This window comes from Hemicordylus capensis, chromosome 3, assembly GCF_027244095.1.
Source record: "Hemicordylus capensis ecotype Gifberg chromosome 3, rHemCap1.1.pri, whole genome shotgun sequence".
In the NCBI taxonomy this organism is placed as follows: Eukaryota; Metazoa; Chordata; class Lepidosauria; order Squamata; family Cordylidae; genus Hemicordylus; species Hemicordylus capensis.
In genome coordinates this window covers 140,496,997-140,518,913 of record NC_069659.1, presented here as the reverse complement: position 1 = coordinate 140,518,913, position 21,917 = coordinate 140,496,997, and the positions used below count along the sequence as shown (strand labels likewise).

The 21,917-nt window shown below is 46.5% G+C and overlaps 1 protein-coding gene and 1 long non-coding RNA gene across 2 annotated transcripts in view; one reads left to right on the top strand and one right to left on the bottom strand.

The window, feature by feature from the left end:
• The window catches only part of LOC128351504 (uncharacterized), a 45,269-nt gene extending 38,266 nt beyond the window's left edge, over window positions 1-7,003 (top strand). Inside the window, exon 5 of the long non-coding RNA XR_008319810.1 lies at window positions 5,925-7,003. This is a non-coding gene — a long non-coding RNA (uncharacterized LOC128351504). The remainder of the gene's footprint in view (window positions 1-5,924) is intronic.
• Window positions 7,004-8,040: 1,037 nt separating this feature from the next.
• Window positions 8,041-21,917, bottom strand: part of ADPRHL1 (ADP-ribosylhydrolase like 1) — a 71,411-nt gene continuing 57,534 nt past the window's right edge. The window contains exon 8 of the mRNA XM_053308182.1: window positions 8,041-8,074. Within this exon, the coding sequence (XP_053164157.1) occupies window positions 8,056-8,074 (19 nt within the window). The 3' untranslated portion in view covers window positions 8,041-8,055. The remainder of the gene's footprint in view (window positions 8,075-21,917) is intronic.

The window sequence follows — 21,917 nt, the reverse complement described above, 5'->3', positions numbered from 1 at the left end:
TGCATTAACAGAAACATTTCAACATTTAACTTATCTTCACACACTTCTTCCCCCCCACCCCACCCCCATCTTTAGAGAGTCAAGTTTTTAACTGCTCCAAACAGCTTTGGAATGAAGCTGTCCAACTTGAAACTCCTGCCTTCAACTCTGCAGAGTTAATCCAGCTCGTATAGTCTTTCAGGCACTTGCAGCCTTCCAGTAAGGCCCACAAGAGAAACTCAAGGTTTACAATGCCTAAGCAAGGGGTTAAGGCTGGTTCAGCTTCTGTCTCATCCACGAGACACAGAGCCATTACCTCCCTTTGGTCTCTTGGTCTCCTCACAGCAGAGCGCTGCTACCTGCCTGCCCCCAGCCCTGACCACAGCTACCAGCCCGAACCAACTACTGTAGCCTATGTGGGAGATGGAGGGCGGTGGGGATGACATAGGCATTACCGCATATTCCAGTCCTGCTGTTGCTGCAAGCCCAATTAATTCGATCTTTTTAAAAACCACTGTCTCTTTCAAAATAATTTCACCCAGAAAATCTCAGCTGAAAACTTGTTAATACTTCACATGCACACTTGGCCGGTGGCACTTGCTTATTTCATGATCAATTATGGCAGGGAACAGCTTTTAAAAACGTAAGAAATTAACAAATGTTTTAAGAAATGAAGGTGATCACTCATTCCTTCTCTGCTCCCTTATACCTGGAACAGCTTTTGCAAAATGGAAAATGCACCACCTAGAGGGGGAAAGTAGCACTGCAAGAACATTATCTGAAAATCAAAGAGCTCCATCCATTCACAGGTATAGCAGAGATTGTAAAATGTGTTTAACTTACCCAATGAAATAATGGGATTTCAGTATTTAAATCTAGCTGCATTACACAAATTACTGGCAGTCTTCCAAAAGTTTACTTCTAACCTTGTGTCAAAAGATAGCTGTTTGCCTATTCACTTATTTACAACTTTTTAAAAAATCTAAAACAAGCTTTTAGGTGGTTTTAAAAAGGTGTCACGCAGAATCCAGTTCTAACATAATGGATTACTTTAACAACCTATTAGAGTAGATTGTTCGTTCTCTACATTGTTTTAACACTAGTGCACACACTGCCTACTCTCCAGTCCCAATTGTTCAAACACTCAGTAAATCCAAGTCAAATTACAGGAGGCAGCTCCGTAACTGTAATTGGGTGACAGTGTGTGAAACACCCGCAGAGTTGACACAGAGGAGAAGGGAAGGGCCAGGAGCAGAGGGAGGCTGGTGGCGGCCTGTGTGCCCCCTGGCCTCATCCCGTGTCTGACATCAGATGCAGGGTGATGGCTAGCCACACTCCTGCACCTGAAGTCAGACACAGGGGTGTGGTCTCCCTCCCAAATGGGACCACATGGCCCCAATTGGGAGGGAGATCGGCCTGTGCTGCATTGGGCAGTGTGGGCTGGAGTAACTCTCCCTGCCTTAAACGGCAGGGAGAGCCGTTCCGGCCACACTGCCAATGCAGCAGGGGCCGATCTCCCTCCCAAATGGGGCCATGTGGCCCGGTTTGGGAGAGAGATCAATTGGCCCCGCTGCGTTGGCAGAGAGACCAGGAGCAGCTCTCCCTCCCAAATGCGGCCCCATTGGGGAGGGAGATCGGCCTGTGCTGCATTGGCAGTGTGGCCGGAATGGCTCTCCCTGCCTTTAAGGAGGCAATGCAGCGCGGCCAATGTAGCGCGGGCTGATTTTGGTTCCAGACGGGGCTGTGTGGCCCCATTTGGGACTGAAATAATGCACCCCGTGTCTGAAGTCAGATGTGGGGAGGGGCGTGTCTGGGGCCGCACTCACAGCCCCTGATTGGTGGCTGCCCGGGTTCTTTGAACCCGTTTGCCCAATGGTGGCTCCGCTCCTGGGAAGGGCTCTGAGCAAGCTGGAGAGAGAAGAGCAAAGAAACCTAGGCTCTCCCAGCTCAGCCTTCCCTCCCTCCTGTACACTCTCCTCAGGCAGTGCAGCACTGAAAGAAAGAAAAAGATGGCGGATAGCAGCCAATTGGCTGTATGCTGCTATTGCTTCCTGATTGTGCTCTGCCCAACACTGTTTGCCAGAAAAATTCAAATCAGCAAGGAATGGCTAGCTGCTTGCACAAGAGAAAAAATGGGCTGCTATTAAATTTAATGATTTATTTGCTTTATATACCGCCCTTCCAAAAATGGCTCAGGGTGGTGATTGACAATATGTTTCTATTTAGGTTTCTACAATTTGCACCTCCTCCTAAGTTGCTTAATAAATCTTTTATTAAGTCTAATGTCCTTGGCTGCATTCAGACATAATCCCAAACCGGAGTTAAACATGGTTGAGGAATTCCAGGATGCCTGAATGCACAAAACCATGGTTATGGGCAGAAAGCAACCTCTGGTTTGCCTTGCAAAACTCCCAATGGAACCTTCCGTTGTCTCTAAGGTTCGCCGCCGACACCTGAGGATTGGCTGCCGAAGTGCTACGTTCTACTCCGGACACAGTCATAACCGTGGTTTTATGCCGATTTTCAAACCGAAGTCATTGAGGCAGTGCAGACCCACCCAAGGATGTGGCTGCTCCATGCCTTCAGCACTGCTCCCTGGCAGCCTCTCAGAAAACAAGCCCCGCCCCTCCTGTCAGCTATGCAGCTATGGAGTTGCCAGGCTACAGGTTCCCCATGCCCCATCCCGGACTTGTCAGCCTGTCAAGGAGCACAGTCACACGGGGCATTGCCTCCTCCCACTCTCTCCCTTGCTCCCCCCACCTGGCATGCAGTAGGAAAAGGGCATGGGATGACAGGATGGGCACCAAGTGCTTTGCTTCTTGAGAAGGGAGCAAAAGTGGCGTGTGTTCACAAGCACGAACCCTGCAAGTGGCTACAGAAGTAGGGCACCCCAACACAGCAACGGCAGGGGAGCAAATGCCTGGGGGGGGGATCAGGACCAGGTATAAAAGGAAGGGACCTGGAGCGGCAAAGTTAGATTCTTTTTCACATATAGGTTGGGGAAGGGGCCCCCAGCCCCTTTCCCATTGGGGTTATCAATCCCTAAGCTTACTCACGAGGAGAGCCATAATTGCAAACGCATGAGGTGGCATTCTAGTTGCACTAGGTAGCACTCTCGGCATATGCTGGGAAATCATCCCACAGACCTCTCTCTCACGAGAGTGGCAGCCAATGGGGACTCCACGCTGAGGCAGGATGCTCCATGCAGCAAAGCTGCAGGGACGGGTAATTGGGCGAGTGCTGCTCTGGTCTTGCCAACCTGCTGTCTGACCCTGCCAGCCTGCACACCCACATACAGACGTGCACCCTTGCCCGTGGCCCTGAAGGGCAAGCACACTGTCCTGGCGCTGCAGAAGACCAGTTCTCTCCTCTCCCGGGAATCCCCACACCTGCTGATCTGCATACGGTGCAACAACAGACTGAGCCTGGGAATTTTGAATGGTTTTAAAGGTCCATGCCTGACCCCTGTGTCTACACCATCCACATCAGCGGGTATGCCTTGCATGCCAGGTGACAAATGGTCCCTTCATGACAGGGATAGCCAGCATGAACAGGGCATCCCTCTTCAGAAGGGGAGTACATATTTGGGCGGGGGGGGGTCACTCCTGTTCTGGTTTAGGAGGCTGCCACAAGCAGGGATTCTGGAACTGCTGAGTTCTATTTTTTCCCCACAGAATGGTTGGGGAAGGGAGGCTCAGCCATTTCCCTAGGAGGGAGCGGTATTTCGCCAGGGTCAGTATTGGGTAAACCAAAATCCTTCTTCAAAGATACAGCCAACCGACCCAGAGCACAGGGCCCAGGCATGAGAGTGCAAGGCCACACACACACCCCACAACTCATGAGAAGGACCACAGAGGGGAGCGGCTCCACTCATGAACTTGCAGTCTGTGGCTGGAGTTACACCCTTGGATGAGCACAGCCTTCCCCAATAGACTGGCTGTCTCAGGAAAGAGCTAGCCCACTCAGCAGCAAGCTGCCAGACAGCAGATTTCAATTGGGTCTGCATGGACTGCTTTGCCAGGGTCACCCCTTGCAACAACATCCGGGGTTATGGTGGGACACAGCCCGCAGCATCTCCCAGCATCCTTTACCCTCCCTCATCTCCATATCTCCTCCTAGGAAGTCTCTATGCTCCCCTCCTCTCCCTTATTACAAGCAGAATAACAACCCTCCCCGGACCCCCAAATCCCCAAGAATTTGTGTTTGTCTGGGACGACAGGGATGAGAGGCTACTTGGGGGGCCAGCAGTGCCATCGCTGGCAGAAGAAGCACTGCCATGGCACGGTAGGGCATGGCAGGACATTTAAATGGATCTAAATGCCCTTTCCATGCCCAAGGTGGGCTGAGTGCTCCAAAAATGCATGATAGCACTCAACATGCCCCCTTTGAGATCGTGGCCAATCACGGCCACCCCACTGACATGATGATGCTTTGCCCACGATCTGGCCATGTAGCTTGCTGGGATCTGCTCGGAGGCTGAGCAGAAGGGAGGGGTTCCCCTCTCCTGCAACTGGAGTTTGGCAAGCTGCAGTTTGATGAATGTCTGTGGCGTGATTCTGTGTTACGATCTGAAACCACAGCCATGTTTGGCATTATGTGTAATGTGGCCCTTGTCTATCCCCGTGAGTGTGAGTGTGAGTGTGTGGGGGGGGGGGGTGGAGAGAGAGATCCAGCCAGTTGCTTGCCTTTCCTATCTTTTGCAAGTCGAACTTGGAATGGTGAGGAGGATGACTTCTGAGATCTATTATCTATTGTTTGCTTGTTTGGGGTGTGGGGGAGAGAGCTGATATTCTCTTTCTTTGCAGGAAGGCTTCCTTCGAGATGTGAAGATCTCTGAATCTGATCACTGATCATGGGAGTGGGTGGGAGGGTTTTGTTGTTGTTGTTGTTGTTGTTGTTGTTGTTTTGCCAATTCCCCAAGTGAAAATCATGATATATTTTCCAAGAGAATGGAGATTGATATGGATGTCTTAATATTTTAGTCAAGAATCTCCTTTGTAGAATGCTAATGTCAGGTGGAGTCTATATTCACATGCATTAATGATTCTACTTGCCTTTGCCATGTCTGGCTGGTAAGCATTGTACTTTTCTCTGTGAGAAAAGTACAATGAATGAATAAAGTGGGCAGGGGTGTTTCCTAGGAAGTCACTGACATATCACCATCAACAAATAATTTACATTCCAAATGAGAGGAGAAGGGGTGTGTGGAAATGGATGGAGTCAGGATGTTGTGAGAAGATGGACAAGGGGGCCTCCTCCTCCCATGTATAAGTATGCACATTGCACCCATTTTGTTTGGTTGGACTGGGACTGGAGAGGTCCAGATTCAAATCCCCACTTAGCCATGAAACTGGGTGACTGCTTATTCTTTGCTTCTCCATTCTGGTTTTCAGCCTCTTTTTTTGAAAAGAGAGACACAATGAACTGCTATTTGGACTTTTTGTGTTTAATTTTTGGGGTTTTTTTTAAATCTCCCAAGTGCAACCTCTCTCTAAAAACAAAAACAAAATTGTTTTTGTAATATTTCCACAAAGCATACCTTTCCAGTTCTGTTTTGAACAGTTTTGATTTACAAACCTGCAGTTACTCCTTGCGGAAGAATGTAGTCCCATAAGCTTCTGCATGCAACATGATAGTTTTAGTGAAGTGTTTCATTATTCATTTTTACATGTATATTCTGCTCTTCCTCCAAGGAGCCCAGAGTGGTGTACATGGTTATGTTTATGCCCACAACAATCTTGTGAAGTAGATTAGGCTGAGAGAGAAGTGACTGGCCCGGAATTATCCAATGAGTTCCATGGCTGAACCGGGATTTGAACTTGGATCTCCCCAGTCCTAATTCAACCCTGTTGAATTAACCTTTTTAAGGGTTGCCTGTATGTGTTTATCATTATTTCACTTTTCTTGTCTTGGTTCTTGCTCTTGTCTCCCTTGTCAACCTATAGGGGAAGGAGATGAAGGCGGGGGTGCCTTTTCCAATCTTGTTCCTGGGACCACTCCAGCCTTCTGCTGAGTCAAACCTTTCGTCCATCTACCTTCCGTCCATCACTCAGTCACAACGTTCACTCAGTCTACTCTGACTGGCAGTAGTAGCTCTCCAAGGTTCCAGTCACGAGTCCTTCCCAGCCCGACTTAGAGAGGCTGCCACAGACTGCACCTGGGACCTTCTGCATGCAAAGCCGACAATCCATGATCTTTTCACTCGTTCCAGTCTTAATTGTACTGTACACATTTTTAAAGTGAACATGGGTACCTAATATGTGAACATTTCTACTGACATATACTGTACAAAGATTGCGCATGCAGTGATTAGGACTCTTGAGATCTGAGGATCTTCACAAGTGCACTAACAAGTGTTTGGGAGCCCCCCCCCCAATTTTTTTCGGCACCTGCTATGCTGCAAAATAAAAGATGATTGCACACAGTCCCATTCAGACCTTTATGCCACTGCTGGGAAGGAGGTCAAGACCTTGCGTTTTGCCCTGGTTCTTCCTTTATATGGTTCAGACTTGTGCAACAATAGAATTTCCTAATAAATAAATATGAGGACGACATTTTGGCTGTAATTCTAAGCATGCATACTTGCTATTATGCAGGACCATCTTGAAGGTAACAACGTTTGATTGTATTCTGTTGTGTGTGTTTCCCCCGCCCCCCCGAACAGAGAGGGATATAAAGCATATGTATGTTGAGGGTTCATAGAGTATTGCTGATCTCAGAACATTTCATGCTAGCAATTCGCTAATAATTTGCAGGGGTGTGTGTGTGTGTGTGTGTGTGTGTGTGTGTGTGTGTGTGTGTGAGAGAGAGAGAGAGAGAGAGAGAGAGAGAGAGAGAGAGAGAGAGAGTGTGTCTTCTTGATAAGACCAGGAGACAAAATGCTGATCCACCCAACCTGCACTTTTGGGTCAGTGCAATGAAATGTAGAAAGCAAAGCAATGTAAGAGGGATTTGTCTCCTTCATGCTGAAGGGAAGCTAACATGCTAACATTTAAGTTATTTTGGTTGTTCTAATAAAGGAAGAAACTAGTCCCTGTTAGTCCCTTGTCCATCTTTGGTACAAAGCACTGAGTTCCCATACATTGCATAGGTACCTTTTATCCCTTATGATCTTTCATGCACCAATAAGATCTTATAATATTATGCTAAACATCCTAAATGAGCAATTCATGATATTTATTGTTGCACTAATTCCTTCATCTAATAAATGTCCCATGCACCTGCAAGTGATTGAGTAAGCAGCACCACATCTAATCACCTCCTCCTTTTGAACCTTCCCCCCCACCCGCCCCCAGTTTGGGCCTTCAGGGAAGGAGAAGGTAATAGGCCTGAAGGGTCCCACTCGCTTCACAGGAAGAAAGGGAAGGGAAGATCAGTAGGAAAACAATCGCTCCTAAGCATCCTCTCCGACCTGCTTTAAAGTCAGCCCCATGGTATTTGGAAGAACTATGGGAGCTGAAGTGGCGAGGCAGGCGATTAGAGCGCAAGTGGAGGAAGACCTGGCATGCATCTGACAGACTGCAACACAGAGCACATTTGAAAATCTATGCTCTGGCAGTGCGGGTGACAAAGAAGCGGTTATTTTCTGCCCACATTGCTTCCGCAAATTCACATCCATCTGAGTTGTCTGGGGTTGTGAGGAGGCTAGTCCATGCCCCCTCCACCTTGAATTTGAATTTGGAGCCATCTGTCACTTGCTGTGATGTCTTTAATGACTTTTTTGTGGATAAAATATCTTGTATTCATGCTGAACTAGACTCCACAGTTATTGCAGTCTTATTGTAGAGGTGCCAGGCAAGTCTTCTTGTAGACTTGAATTGGATCACTTACAGTTTATTATTCCTGAGGATGTGGACAAACTGCTTCGGATTGTGCATCCCACAACATGTTCTCTTGACCCTTGCCAAACTTGGCTTCAACAGAGGGAGTGTGACTCTGCTTATTCTTTTGGATTTCTTGGCAGCATTCGATACCATCGACCATGGTATTCTCCTGGATAGCTTGAAGGAGGTGAGATTGGGTTGCACTGTTCTACGGTGCTTCCGTTCCTACTTCTCTGGCATATCCCAGATAGTGTCACTTGGAGACTGTAATTCTGCAAAGCATAAGCTAAAGTGTGAAGTCTCACAAGGCTCCATACTATCTCCAGTGCTTTTTAACATCTACATGAAACCACTGGGAGAGATCATCAGGAGGTATAGCCTAGGGTGTTACCAATATGCTGATGACACCCAGATCTATTTCTCCATACCAACTTCATAAGTAACTGGGATCAGGATGACACCCCCCCCACACACACACACATGCCTGCCTGGAGGTGATAATGGGTTGGATGAGGGATAACAAGCTGAAGTTCAATTCAAACAAGATGGAGGTACTGTCTATAGGGGGTTGGGACAGATCCGCCTGTTCTGGATGGGGTTACAGTCCCCCTGAAAGATGAGGTACATAGTTTTGTATGTACATAGAACTCTCCTGGATCCAAAACTCTCCCTGGTCTCTCAGGTTGAGGCAGTGGCCAGGAGTGCTTTTTATCACCTTCAGCTGATATGCCAGATACGTCCATTTCTGGAGGTAAACAATCTTAAAACAGTGGTACATATGCTGGTAACCTCTAGGCTTGACCACTGCAATGTACTCTCTGTGGGACTGCCTTTGTATGTAGTTTGGAAACTACAATTGGTACAGAATGTGGCAGCCAGATTGGTCTCTGGATCAACTCGAAGGGACCATATAACACAGATTCTGAAAGAATTGCACTGGCTGCCGATATGTTTTCAAACAAAATACAAAGTGCTGGTTATTACCTATAAAGCCATTAACGTTTGGGTCCAGGGTACTTAACAGAGCGTCTTCCCTGTCATGAACCTGTTGCCTATTAAGTTCATCTGGGCATTTTCCAGATTAGACCCTGCAACGGGATCATGTCGTATCTTGGAAATGTGCTTCCACACTTCCTGTGTTGTGACACTGCAGTCCTTGCGCGGACAGCAGGGTGCCGTTCACATTTCCAATGCCTTGTTTTGAATTTAATCGCTGCGATATGGATCTAGGACATCGTATATCCGGCATAAGAAAGTTGCTGCTTTTTCTGGTCATTCGTTCTTGCGAGACTGCTCCCCCTGCTGTTTACGTTTTTAATGTAACTTGCCGGAATGGAGGCATTTTGCTGCTGTTGAGCAGCTAGTCTGGAAAGCGCCCTGGAGAGGTCTGGTTACGGTTGCCACCAGCTCGTTTGGTGGCGATTCAGGACCATGCCTTTTCAGTGGCTGCCCCAGGGCTCTGGAATACACTCCCTGTTCAAATAAAAGCATCTCCTACTTTTAGGAAGAACCTCAAGAGGTACCTGTTTCCCCAGGCTTTTAACTAACATTTAGATTTTAATATATTTTTACTTACTGTGATTGTATTTATCTGCTGTACAAATTTTTAAGTGTTTTATATTGTTTTCATATTACTAGCTGACCAGGCGCACAGCGTCTACGCCCCTAGTTCGACTCTCCCCCCCCCCCTTCAACCCCTTCTCCCTGACTCTGTCTTCTGGTGGGTGTCTCTGATGCCTGCCCGGCCCGCTTCTCTCCCCCACCCCCTCCTGTGATTTCTCCTGCCTCCTGCCGGTTTCTCCATCCCCTCCAGCCGCTGCCTCCTCTTCCTGGCGGCCCAGCCACCTCCTGACCCCAGTGGCCATGCAGGCCACCGTCTCACCACAGCTGGGGCCACCACCGTCTCCTCGCTGTGGCCGCAGCCATCTCCCTCGGCAGCAGCTCAATGGCTTCCTGCCGCGTGTAAGCTCCTGCCGCCCAGCCAATCCGGCGCCTCTGCTGCCCAGCCAATCCGCTGGGTGCCGGGATGCATCCCCACGGGCCCGTTTTCAAGGATTAATTATAAATAGCAATAGCAATAGCACTTACATTTATATACCGCTCTATAGCCAGAGCTCTCTAAGCGGTTTACAATGATTTAGCATATTGCCCCCAACATTCTGGGTACTCATTTTACCGACCTCGGAAGGATGGAAGGCTGAGTCAACCTTGAGCCCCTTGGTCAGGATCGAACTTGTAACCTTTCTGGTTACAGGGTGGCAGTTTTACCACTGCACCACCAGGGGCTCATTTAAACATGTTTCAATTTGTACATTGCCTGGAAATTTCTATATCTGGTGGTATAGAGATACGACAGACAAACAAGCAAACAAACTGGACTATGAAAGCTATTGGCTTAGGAAATGAGGGACAAGGGAAGATGGACAGATAAGGAAGCAGGAAGCCAGGAGGACCTGGAAAGCATCAAGCATGATACCTAGCAGAGGAGAACTGCATGATCATTCATGGAACCAAAAAATACAACAGTGGGGTGGGTGTGGGGTCTGTAGGGACTTCACAACTGCCTGTTTTATAAATGACATGTGCTACCCTTTCTCAAAACAATTTAACTGTTATGATGCATGATTACTAAGGTTACCCATGCCTTACTACTACTACTACTATGAATATTTATATATTGCTCTTCAACTAAAGTTCTCAAAGCAGTTTACAAAGAAAAATAAATAATACATAAATAAGATGGTCCCCTGTCCCCAAAGGGCTCACAATCTAAAAAGAAACACAAGATAGACACCAGCAACAGCCACTGGAGGGATGCTGTGCTGGGGCTGGATAGGGCCAGTTGCTCTCCGCCTGCTAAATAAAGAGCATCACCACTTTAAAAGGTGCCTCTTTGCTTAGTTAACAGGGGTGTGCTCGGTTAACAGAGGTGCCTTAGTCACGTGGTGGCTGGATTACTGCAGTGTGCTTTACATGGGGCTGCCCTTGAAGAATATTCAGAAATGTCAGTGCAGAATGCAGCTGCCAGAGACAGAGTTCTCTCTGGAACTGCTCGCTCAGACCATATTACACCTATTTTGAAAGAGCTGCAATGGCTGCCAACTTGTTTGTGGACCCAATTCAAGGTGCTGGTTATTACCTTAAAGCTCTTATAGGTTTGGGCCCTGGATACCTGAAGGACTGCCTGCTCCCAAGGGTTTCTGCCCTCCAAACAAGGTCTTCAGAGGGCAGCAGGGAGAAGGGAGAGCTTGCTGGAAAAAGGAAAATAAATTGAAACCGTGGGGCTAACCAGATGAGAGACCCCCGCTCAAGGAAAAGGATTCTAGCCTATATCTAATTTGACATCTAGCATGATATCTAGAGATATGTGTGTGTGTGTGTGTGTGTAGGTGTGTAGGTGTAGAGGAACATTCCATCATGTGAGTCCCACCTGCAGCCTGAAATGGTACAGCCCTGACATGGGTTTCCCACCTCAGTGAGAAATAGGCCTTAGTACAAAGAGATTGACAATCAGTGCTTCTACACACTGAAAGCTCCAATAAGAAGCATTACTTATTATAAGCATGGCTATGCACACAAGCAAAAGAGAAGGCATTTATTCTCTTACACATTTAAAATGTATAAGTCACCATTCCTTACAAGAAGCTAAAGGTGGTTAACAACTACAAGGTTAAAAACATGTATCCCTGAGATTTATTGGGACTAATCTAGATGAAGACTTAAACACACGGTTGTCTCCTGTGTGTGTCTATGTTTTTCCTTTAAAGTATTGGTGGTCACTGACCACACTGCAGGGAGAATGGGTCTTTAGCTTTTTGGCCCATACCATTTCTCCACCAAAAATCCCCCATTTGGCAATGAAGCTGCCATTGCAGCAAATATAGAGTTGTTATCCTAAACCTGTTGCAAATTACACTGTTCATTTCCATTTTGCCATATAAATTAAACCACAAGGGGGAGCATTCCCTCTGTGACTGAGAGTTCCAGTAAGTAGCGAAAAAGGGAATGCCTACTAATAATATCCACTGGTATGTGCTACAGTTTCCAAACATAAATGTAAAAGGTTGAAGCTGTAAACAGACAAGGTAACTGACATGCAGGAATCAGTGGGGTGTATATAGCACCTTATCCTTGAAATGAGAGACTTGGATTAAAATATCTAAAAAACAAAACAAATCTGTTCATTTTTAAGGTGTCATCAGACTCAATGTGTGTTGTGTCTATACATCTGCCACAGTCCCCATTCAACCCAGGCCAGCATAGCATCTTTCTGGTGACTGTTGCTGGTGTCTCCAGTGTGTTTTATTCTTAGATTGTGATCACTTTTGGGATGGCCAGGGAACCAGCTTCTCATTCCTTTTGCTATGTAAACAACTTTGAGAACTGTTTTTGTGGTTGAAATAAATGTCAATGAGAATGAGAAATTGGTTTTTGACATATTTTGTATCTGTATTATTAATCTATTTATATTATTTATTTGACAAATAAATTCAATAATAACTAGCTTAACCCGCACAGAGCATCTGCATGCTAGTACTTGATTGCTCCCTTCACCTCTTGCCACAGTCCCCCCCTCACCTCAGAGATCTCTCCACCCTCACCTGATCCGCACTCCTGCTCCTCCTCCTCCATCCTGTTGCTTCCATCCCCCTCACCCCTTTTGGTCACTCCTCCATCCTTTTACTCCAGCCTCCTCACCCCCCTTGGTCGTGGCTGCAGCGTTGCTGACACCTATTGGCCAATCTGCAGCCCCTTATCCCCAGAGACCTCCCCACCCTCACCCGAGCCCCACTCCTGCTCCACCCCACAGGAGCAGCAGCAGCAGTTAACTGGGCCCTTCCTCACTGCCACCACCACCATGGCTGCTCATTCCCTTCAGGCCGCTGATAGGCCTGGGCCCATCCCTTGCCTGCCTGCCCCAAACAGCAGCAGTGGTTGACTGGGCCCTTCTTTGCTGCCAATAGTGCCATGCACCATGGCTGCTCATTCCCCTCAGGCCATTAATAGGCTTGGACCCGTCCCTCACCCTTCCTTCTTTCTCTCTTCTCCTCCCCCCCCCCCTCTCTTCCACTGGCTCTTCCCCTCTGTCTTTCTTCCCTCCCTTCTTCTCTCTCTCTCTCCCTCTCTCCCTGAGTTAACAAATCTTGTTCATCTTGTTTCCTCATCTAATTCACACAACGGCAGACTCCTTCTCCTGAAGGGGCTCTTTCCTCCCTCATGACCCCTCTCTTCACAGACCCCTGCCCACTATCTATCTATCTATCTATCTATCTATCTATCTATCTATCTATCTATCTATCTATATGGAGAGAGAGAGAGAGAGAGAGAGAGAGAGAGAGAGAGAGAGAGAGAGAGAGAGAGAGAGAGAGAGAGAGAATCTTCTCCTCTACAATCAAGAACATCTTCCGACCAGTAACAGTTGCATTCCAACTGCCGCCTCCTCCCTATCTGCACATGGAATCCCCACTGCCCAAACACCATGGTGCTTCTGCTCTCACAGGCTCCTCCTCTTCCCTATCTGCATATGGAATCTCCACCGCCCAATCACCATGGTGCTTCTGCTCGCGAACTCTCGTGAGAGCTGCCATATACAGGGTTAGCCATGGGTACACCTTAGGGAATTATTGATGATGATGATGATGATGATGATGATGATGATGATGATTGATGATAAAGGTGGCTGACATGTTCTGCAGCATAACACGGGAAGTTTGGGTCTACCCACAGTGCTGCAGGCATCTAAGGAACTGCCAATACACTTGCACTTTTGTGCAAGAGTGCAAATACTTAAACTAGCACAACACTCTGGGAAACAATGTAAGTAGTACTCCTGGAGTGCAGACACACTACTTTAAGTATTTTCACTCCTGTGCAAAAGTGCAAAACTGTTAGGGGTTCCTTAAGCACCTGCAGCAACACAACTGGCTCAGAACTGCCCATACTACACTGTGGAGCAGGGACGTAAACTTCGTGGGGGCAGCAGGGCTCAAGCCCCCTCTGGGATTTCCCAGAGGGGGCAATGTCCCCACTGGGCTGCTAGGTGGGGATGGTGGGGCTCAAGCCTTCCTGGGGGAGGCAATCCCCCCGCAGCTGCCAGATAGCATCAGCAAGCTCTCAAGCTCAAGTTTATCAGTCAGTTGAACAACACAATCAGTTCTGTGTTGTCTATGTAGCAGCTCAGCAAGTTCCTAGAAGACTTGGCTGCCACTTAGGGGCATTTCACTCTATAATTCTCTGATTACAAGTAGTATAACAAGAAGAAAAGCTAGTGGTGTTCTATACATGCAGTTGCTCTGCTCAGAGTGATCCCATCCCTAGGGGAATATCTTGCAGTGCTCACATGTAGTCTCCCATTCAAATGCAAACCAGGGTGGACCCTATTAGCAAAGAGGAGAATTCATGCTTTCTACCAAAAGACCAGCTCTCCTCCCATGTGCCTTCTGCACCCCCCCCATCCGGGAAATTGAGAAGCCTATGCCCCTGCTGCGGAGTATGTCTGCCAATAAAAATAATAGTGTTGGAAGTGAATATGTCCCTATCTTGCAATTTCACTTCTCTGCTGCCTGCCTGCAGTCTGTTCTGTGAAGGTCTGAAAAGCAACTTGTTCCCTGTTTACCTCCTCCTACTTACATTTAAACATAAAATGTTTAACTATCTGCCTCTGATAACTGCAGCCTATATTTATTTAGAGTAGTATGGGAGAAGAGATACGCCCCTGCAGCTAACCTGGAACTAATTTGCTTGGAGCAAATGGCATAAAAATGTGATGTAGTCATAAACCTTGTGCGATAGTGAGTCTCATCTTCCTAGAATATAAGCTTCTCTAATCTCCACGGGCAATCCAGGATATTGACAAGGATTGAATTAAGGTGCCAAATGCCACCACTCCCTGGCTCCCGCTCTCCTTACCAGAGCTAGGGCCAGCCTTGTCCCTACTGCACATGGGCGTAGCATCCGTTGGACAAGCAGGGACAAATGTCCCTGGGCCCAGATGGTCAGGGGGATCCCAAGGGGCCCCCAAGCAGGCCGCCTCGCTGCCCCTGCCCCATCGCCGCCCTTGCCTGATGCCCCTTCCCTTGCCCTGCCACCACTTCTAATCTTTGCCCCCGTGCCATGGCAGCAGGCACTGTGGCTGGGCTGGGCCGGGCTTCTCCAACCAGCCTGTGTGCCTCTTGCTTTCTCACCAGCCGGCTGACCGAACTGCATGCCTGTGCAGTCAACTATGGAAGTCACATGCCCATGAGGTCTCAGGTATGTGCCATCCAGTTCGGCTGGCTGGCCAGGGAGAGAGAAAGCGGCACACAGGGCAGCCAGAGAGGCCAGGCCTGGCCCAGCCACAGCTCCCACCGCTGCTGCACAGGAGCAAAGATAAGAAGCGGTGGGGCAAGGGCGGCAGCGGGAGGAGATGTTGGTTGCCCCGTTCCTTGCATCTGACCTCAGATGCCGGGGCACGCACACTTGGGAGGTCTTGCCACACCCCTACAACATTTAAAGGAGCACAGGTTGAAGAGAAGAGCCTTCTTGTCCATCCTGGGGCACCCTTTCAAAGCCCTGTATGGGGCCGATCACTCTCAACCCACCCTTTGCAAGGGGAAGCTGAGGGAGGCTCCTGGTTGCCACCCATCCTTACCCACTCTCCTGGTGGTTTGCAAAGGTTGGTTCAATGGCTCCTGATCTGAACCTTGCAAAGTTTTGCAAGGTGACTGGGCCCAGGACAGGAGATAGCTGGCAACCTCCATCCTCTCCCCATGCTTCTTGCAAAAGGTTGCATGGGCCAGATTCATCCCTTGGATGTCTTTGCAGGAGTGTATGGGATGGACTGAATGTCCTCCCTCTTCTCACCCCACACTCATTCCTAGCCACTCCTTTCCTACACACTGTTTAAAGATAGGCAACAGCATGGAAAATCTTTAACATGGAAAATCTTTGGGCTCTATCTTAAATCCAATACCCGTTAAAAAGGATGACATGCATAGAATCCAGGTATGGCCCATCTGTCTGTTGTTATTCTACCCACCCACGAGCTGCCCTAACAGTCTCCAGTAGCAGGGGAATAAATACGAATTTGAAATAAAAGCTTCTGTACTGGGCCCAGAACATTCTGTTGGCACCCCTGTTTGCCCGTACCTTGGTGGCTTGCAAATCATGGACATTGTTAATGGAACTGCCCCGGGGGTGATTGGTAAACACCCCAATATTGTGTTTGGGCTTTGTGTGGGGAAATTAGCTCAGAGTGGAGCAGTTCCACATCAGAATAATTGGGTGGCAAGAAAATGGACTGAGAGAGAGATTGCTGAAGTTCAAAAACAAAGAAGGTTTTATTTGAGGGTAAGGGGTACAATGGAGTAAGAGAGTCAGTTAAGGCTATATGAGTACTAAAAATACATTATAAGATTAACCATATAACTGCTAAGAAGAAATTTCGCTTAGTGTCCAAATTAGAATAACTTCCAGGCTGACTAGAGAAAGGAGGAACATAGGAGGCTGGAGAGAAACAGGTTTGGGGATTGAAGAGAGCAGGGATAGGAAGCCCAGAGGGGCACACAGGGATGATGATACAGCCTTTAGCGTGATATGATCCTTGTGGCTCAGACACAACCGAAGGACCTCTTTCCTCAGGGATGGATTGGGAAGCAGCGGACAGCAGCAAGGAGCCAAGGGGGTAGATAGCAAAGCTAGATCCCCAAAGTGTATGTTCTCAAGTAGCCAACTTCTAGTGGCAGCAAGGCTGGTTGGGCAGATCGGTCCAGGAAAGAGGACTGATCTGGAGGCTGGAAGTGTTCTTGGCATGCAGAGTAAGACACAGTGAAGTGTAATGGCGGGTATCAGGTCTAGCATCCAAGGTGTGGGTAACTTGCACTGGAATCCAAATGGAGCACACCAAGGAGTACCCGGGAGGCTAAGTGGAGCATGCAGGGGAGCACACTGGCTCAAGGAACCAGAGGCAACTGAAGCCCACATTGTGTCCTGGGGCAACATTCCAGTTCTTCTTCTTTCTTTAATAGGGTAGTTCCACAGAATCTCAAAAGGTTCCATTGTTTGCTGTGCTGCACTACAACAAAATGTTTGAATGGGTCAAGCGTACCCTACTTGTTATGTAAATGGAGTGAATGGACATGCAAACTCAGTATCTTTTAGGTCAGAAGAACCTAGTCAACAAATCAGTATTTTAATCTCTGGGTAAATCTCTGAGTTTCTATCGTCCGCTTTGGCTTTCTTCTGATAGGGAGGGAGTTTGCATTGCAGAGCCTTGTCTGACTTCCCTGCTGAGGTAATAGGTTTTTAGCTCATTTGAGGCATCTATGGAGGGGAGATAGGCCAAAGGGGGGGGTCAATCTCCATGCAGAGAGAGACCTTGGACAGAGAGTTAACTTTTGCAAGTTAACTCTAGAGACTACTTAGGTATCCCAGCATAGGGAAGACATGAGGCTAGTTCCCTTTCAATTTGGTTTTGGCAGCAGCTAAATCTGGGGGTAACTGTCCCACTGCCTGCTAAGTGGCTGATCCCCATATGCCAACAGAGGGCTCATTATTTCGTGAGACTCCTGAGCATGACAAGAGTGTGAATCCACAAGCCTGTGGTCTCAAGCATAAACAGAGAAGCTTCTGGGAGCCCGCAGAAGAGCAGTGCTAGCAACAACATGCAAAGTGGAACAATCATTGTCAGAAATGTAATCCTGTGCTTGATATTAAGGATATTATCCTTGTTTCTCTCATCAACATTTATTTTAGCAAAAATGCATTATTTTTACTGTGCTTTGAGTAATAATACCTAGCTACATTTTACTGATGGCATATTATCAAATACAGACAAACTACGTATTCATCAGACCAAAAAACACAGGGCATGATCCAGCTAGTTAATTGCTGTTAAGTCCCATTGACAACACAGTAGTCCTATTCACATATTAGGTTCAGTGCATTTACAATCATCTGCGTACAGCGTATGCATGCAAAGTGGAATGTATTGGTGGAATGTCCTTCTCCCTAACCTTCAACTCTTTCCCTCTGTTTTCACATTCAAGCTCCTCCTTGGATTATCGTGATTGAACCTCCTCCCGTTTTTCTTGCTTTACTTTCCATAATGCTTCTTGTCTTTCATTTGTAGACTGTAGACAACAGCAGGGCCTGTCTTGGTTTTATTTTTGTATGGAGTGTGTGCACACACACATTTGTGTGTGTGTGTACAGCCCACTTCATGATGTGTAGTAGTAGTGTGTAAATCCAGTGAGCTAGCTACAGAGATTGGTACTCCTGAAAAAGAATCACGTGTGGGTCACCTGAAGTGCATTGGAGGGTATGCCACCCACTTTTTATAAGGTGCTATTGAATTCAAGACAAAGAACTTCTATCCATAAAACCCTAGATGGGAAATTGTCCTTCAACTGAAGAAAACCAAATGCATCAATATCCTGCTATGTATGTTCCATGGCTGCATCTTGGCACTACACTTAAGTCCTAAGGCTTTCCTGATGAGTCTTAACTTAAATTAAGCCTGTGTTTATGAGATGTGTCTGGGGGAGCTGCCTTTTCCTCCTGATCCCAGGAAGGCCTGCTAATCCAATGACTTCAAAAAAGAATGTAAAACTGACGCCTTCTTTGATGTACTAGGAACAACATGTTCTATGTCACATCTTTGGTATCTCTCTGGTCTGTCTGGCCAAGTTGTCATATATGTAACTGCTCTTTCTCCCTTTGATCAAGCAATACAAAGCCATGAAGAGGCCCCGATCTCATCATGTGGGGCAAAACAAACTTCAAAAGTGAATGCAGAATCTTGCAAATTCAAAAGAATGTGGTACATAAGGCTCTGCATGACCCCGGAAAGCAATGGGCTCATTCAATCCCAAACTGTGCCATGAGAGAATGGCTAGTGTGCGTCAAGAAATGAATTGGCTAAATAAGTAAAAGATCTTGTGAGGTCAACCACCCACCTGGAGGCTGTCTGCTCTCTAAAGGATTAAATATGTTGTCCTTGCCTCCTTGTGATTTTGCCTCCCTGGCAAAGGACAGGTCACATTTCTGTACCAGGTGTGTTTAGCTAACTCAATCTTTCCCAAAACAGAGATGCAGCAGAATTACCAGCCTTCTAAAGAGGATGCCCATGGGCACCTGCATGAAACACATGGCAGAATTACCTACTCTCAGTGGGTAAAGAAGAGAAGCCTGCAGAAACATGGGGCTCAGACACCTCTGAATGCAGTTATGTTTTCCCCCCCACACTGCTGAAGTTAATCTTTTGTCCTGTAAGGTTTGAGTGTTTCCACTTTAATTCAGAAGGGGGGAATCTCTGTAGCTGGACGATGCTTGGGAATCACTGTTCTCAGCCCTCTAAACATACACAATTTTAATTGATTTTCTACATCAGGAGGACATTTTCCTCTGGAAAAGGAAGGTGGAAGTGTCTATTCTGTAGAAGTAGGACTGTCAATTTTGTAGAAGTAGGACCTTGTGTAAAGATTGTTTTGGATAAACATTTAATTAGTAACAACTTTCAGAAGAATCATCATGTTCACTTGTAGCAGCAGAAACAGCAAATAATTTTCTTTCTTTTTTAATATGTCACAAGTTTCTTTGTTATTTAATTAGTAAAGTGAGTTTAGAGAAAATACTGTTTAATCAAAGTGACTGAAAGGAAAGAGTCACCTCAACTAACACTACTACAGAAGAGTACATGGAGAACATCAAAATATCTAAGCAATACTGGAAAACTGCTGGACTCCATCATAAGAAATGGTACCCCTTGTTATGCTTCATCCTCTGTCCTACTCATGTGTCTTACTTTTGTATTTAATAGGCCCAAGCCAAGCTGATTCAATCATACTTAAATTCATAGGCATAACTATAGGGGGGGCAGGGGAGCACGTGCCCTGGGCGCCACTTGGCAGGGGGCGCCAAAAAGTGCCCCCGCCGATTTGCCGGAAAAATATTTTATTATTATTATTTTTTTAAAAAATTATTTTTGCAGAGCAGTCCCCCTCCCCCAGTCCCGGCGCACCTCCCATTGGCATTGCTCATCCAGCACTGGGCACCGTGGCGTCTTCGTAGTCCAAGTCTCTGACTCTCACTCCCCGGCACACCCTGCCGCCCCGCCACCAGTTGCGCATGCGTCGAGAGGAGGACACGCACCAGAGCAAACTTCCTGAACAACTCCCTCTTCTGAACAACTTCCTGAACGCCCGAACCAGTTCCCCTTTTTGCTCATTCAAGTCCTTCCTCCCCTATAATCTAACCACGTTTTAACTGAAAAGGTTCAGGGAGGGGGAGATGGGGGGATGTGGAACCTTGGGTTCCACATCCCCCCATCTCTCCCTTCCTGGACTTTTTCACTATGTAATGCAAGCTAATTTAATTATATGTCATCATCAAAATGGATTAGCTGTTTCAGCCCATCAGGAAAGTATAAACCTCCACCGATTTAATTAACCAGACTGGAAATCAGATGAACAGAGAATGTTTTAATGAAAGGTGGTATATAAATTTAACAATAAGTAAAACTATCATTAGGAGCAATCAGCGATTACTTAAACATTGGTGCTGCCAAGCAATTTGTAAATAAAACTAGAAGCCCTTTGAAAATAAGCTGGAATTAATTGTAGGTTGGGCAGGGGGTGAAAGTATATACTTCTAAACATTTATTGTTAAATTTATATACCACCTTTCATTAAAAACAACCCCAAAGTGGTTTGGTTTTAGTCATGGATTTTAATTTTAATTGCTCTTTTTGTCAATGTGATGAAGATTAGTTAAATCTGAGTGGTCTTAGGCAACCAATGTTGCATCTGAAATGCCATTTCATTTTTTATTGTCATAAATACTCTCCAACCAATTTAAATAGCAAAGGTGTATATTATCGCTTTATTCAATTGCAGGGAATCTCAAAAAAGCAGGATTTGCAACTAAGGCAGTGCATATCTTCTCTAAAATGGCCCTTTTATAGTTTTTCTAACTTTGAAATCGTAACATAAAACAAAGCATAAATGCATAAATGCTTCCCCCTCCATTTGAAACCTTTTCTGGTGTAAATAGCGTGCGGTTTTGGAAAAGGGGAGTCTTTCTTTATCAGCGGGAGAATAAGGAGTCTTTAGCACTATCACCCTAGTCCCTCAAATTACTTTGGAGTCCTTGGTTTTTGTTTTGTTAAAATACAGTCACTCACAAGGGAAAGTCAGGAACAGAACCAGGGCGTGAGGGAGGGGCATCATAATCATAATAATCATCATTGCATCATAATTCTGATGTTTGAGATACAAGCCAACTTCACAGGGTTGTTGTGAGGAAAAACCTAAGTATGTAGTGCATTTTGAAATTTTTGGTAATTTTTGTAATTTTTTAAATTTTTAAAATAAAAGTTTTCTGAAACATGTGTGTCAGTCAGATGTATGTTAGGGGTGGGGTGGGGGGGTGGGGGCGCAATTTCAGTGCTTGCCCTGGGCGCCGTTTTCCCTAGTTACGCCTCTGCTTAAATTCAATGAGTTGTTCTCACGGGCTGATATCCTGACAAATTAAGCACACATGTAAGGAGATTCTGTGGGGATACACTGAAATCCTGCACACAGTTCCCCCAGTCGCCCTAAGCATGTACACAATTGCAACAGAGGGCTAAGACTTCTGAGCACTTCTGGTCCAGAAGTGCTCTGCAAGATCATCACTACAAGTTTTCAGTCTTGCAGAGTGCTTCCAGAGCACGAGCAGCATTCAGGAGTCTTAATGCTGGTTCAGCTGTGTGCATGTAGGAGGACTGGAGAAGTTGCTCATGGATTCTTGGTGCATCTCCACAGAGCCTCCTTACATGCACGCTTTGTTGGTCAGGATGCCAGCCACTGTGATCTGACAGTAATCACTAAACTGTTCCCTAATTCTTCGAAGATGTGTTCTCTGAGCTATACCTTGCTGGATATTTTATCTGAAACAGATTTCTTACTCTTTCTCAACATAGCCCATTCCACATTACTATATGGTAAAAGCCATCTGAAGCCCATGCTTGTGAATTGTTAAATGTTACATATGATGCAGAACACCTTTTGGCATAACTGAAACATGCCAATGCATTAATGGTCTTAACAAATATAAAACCAATTTGAGGGAATCTTCTAATTTATATCAAATTCAGAT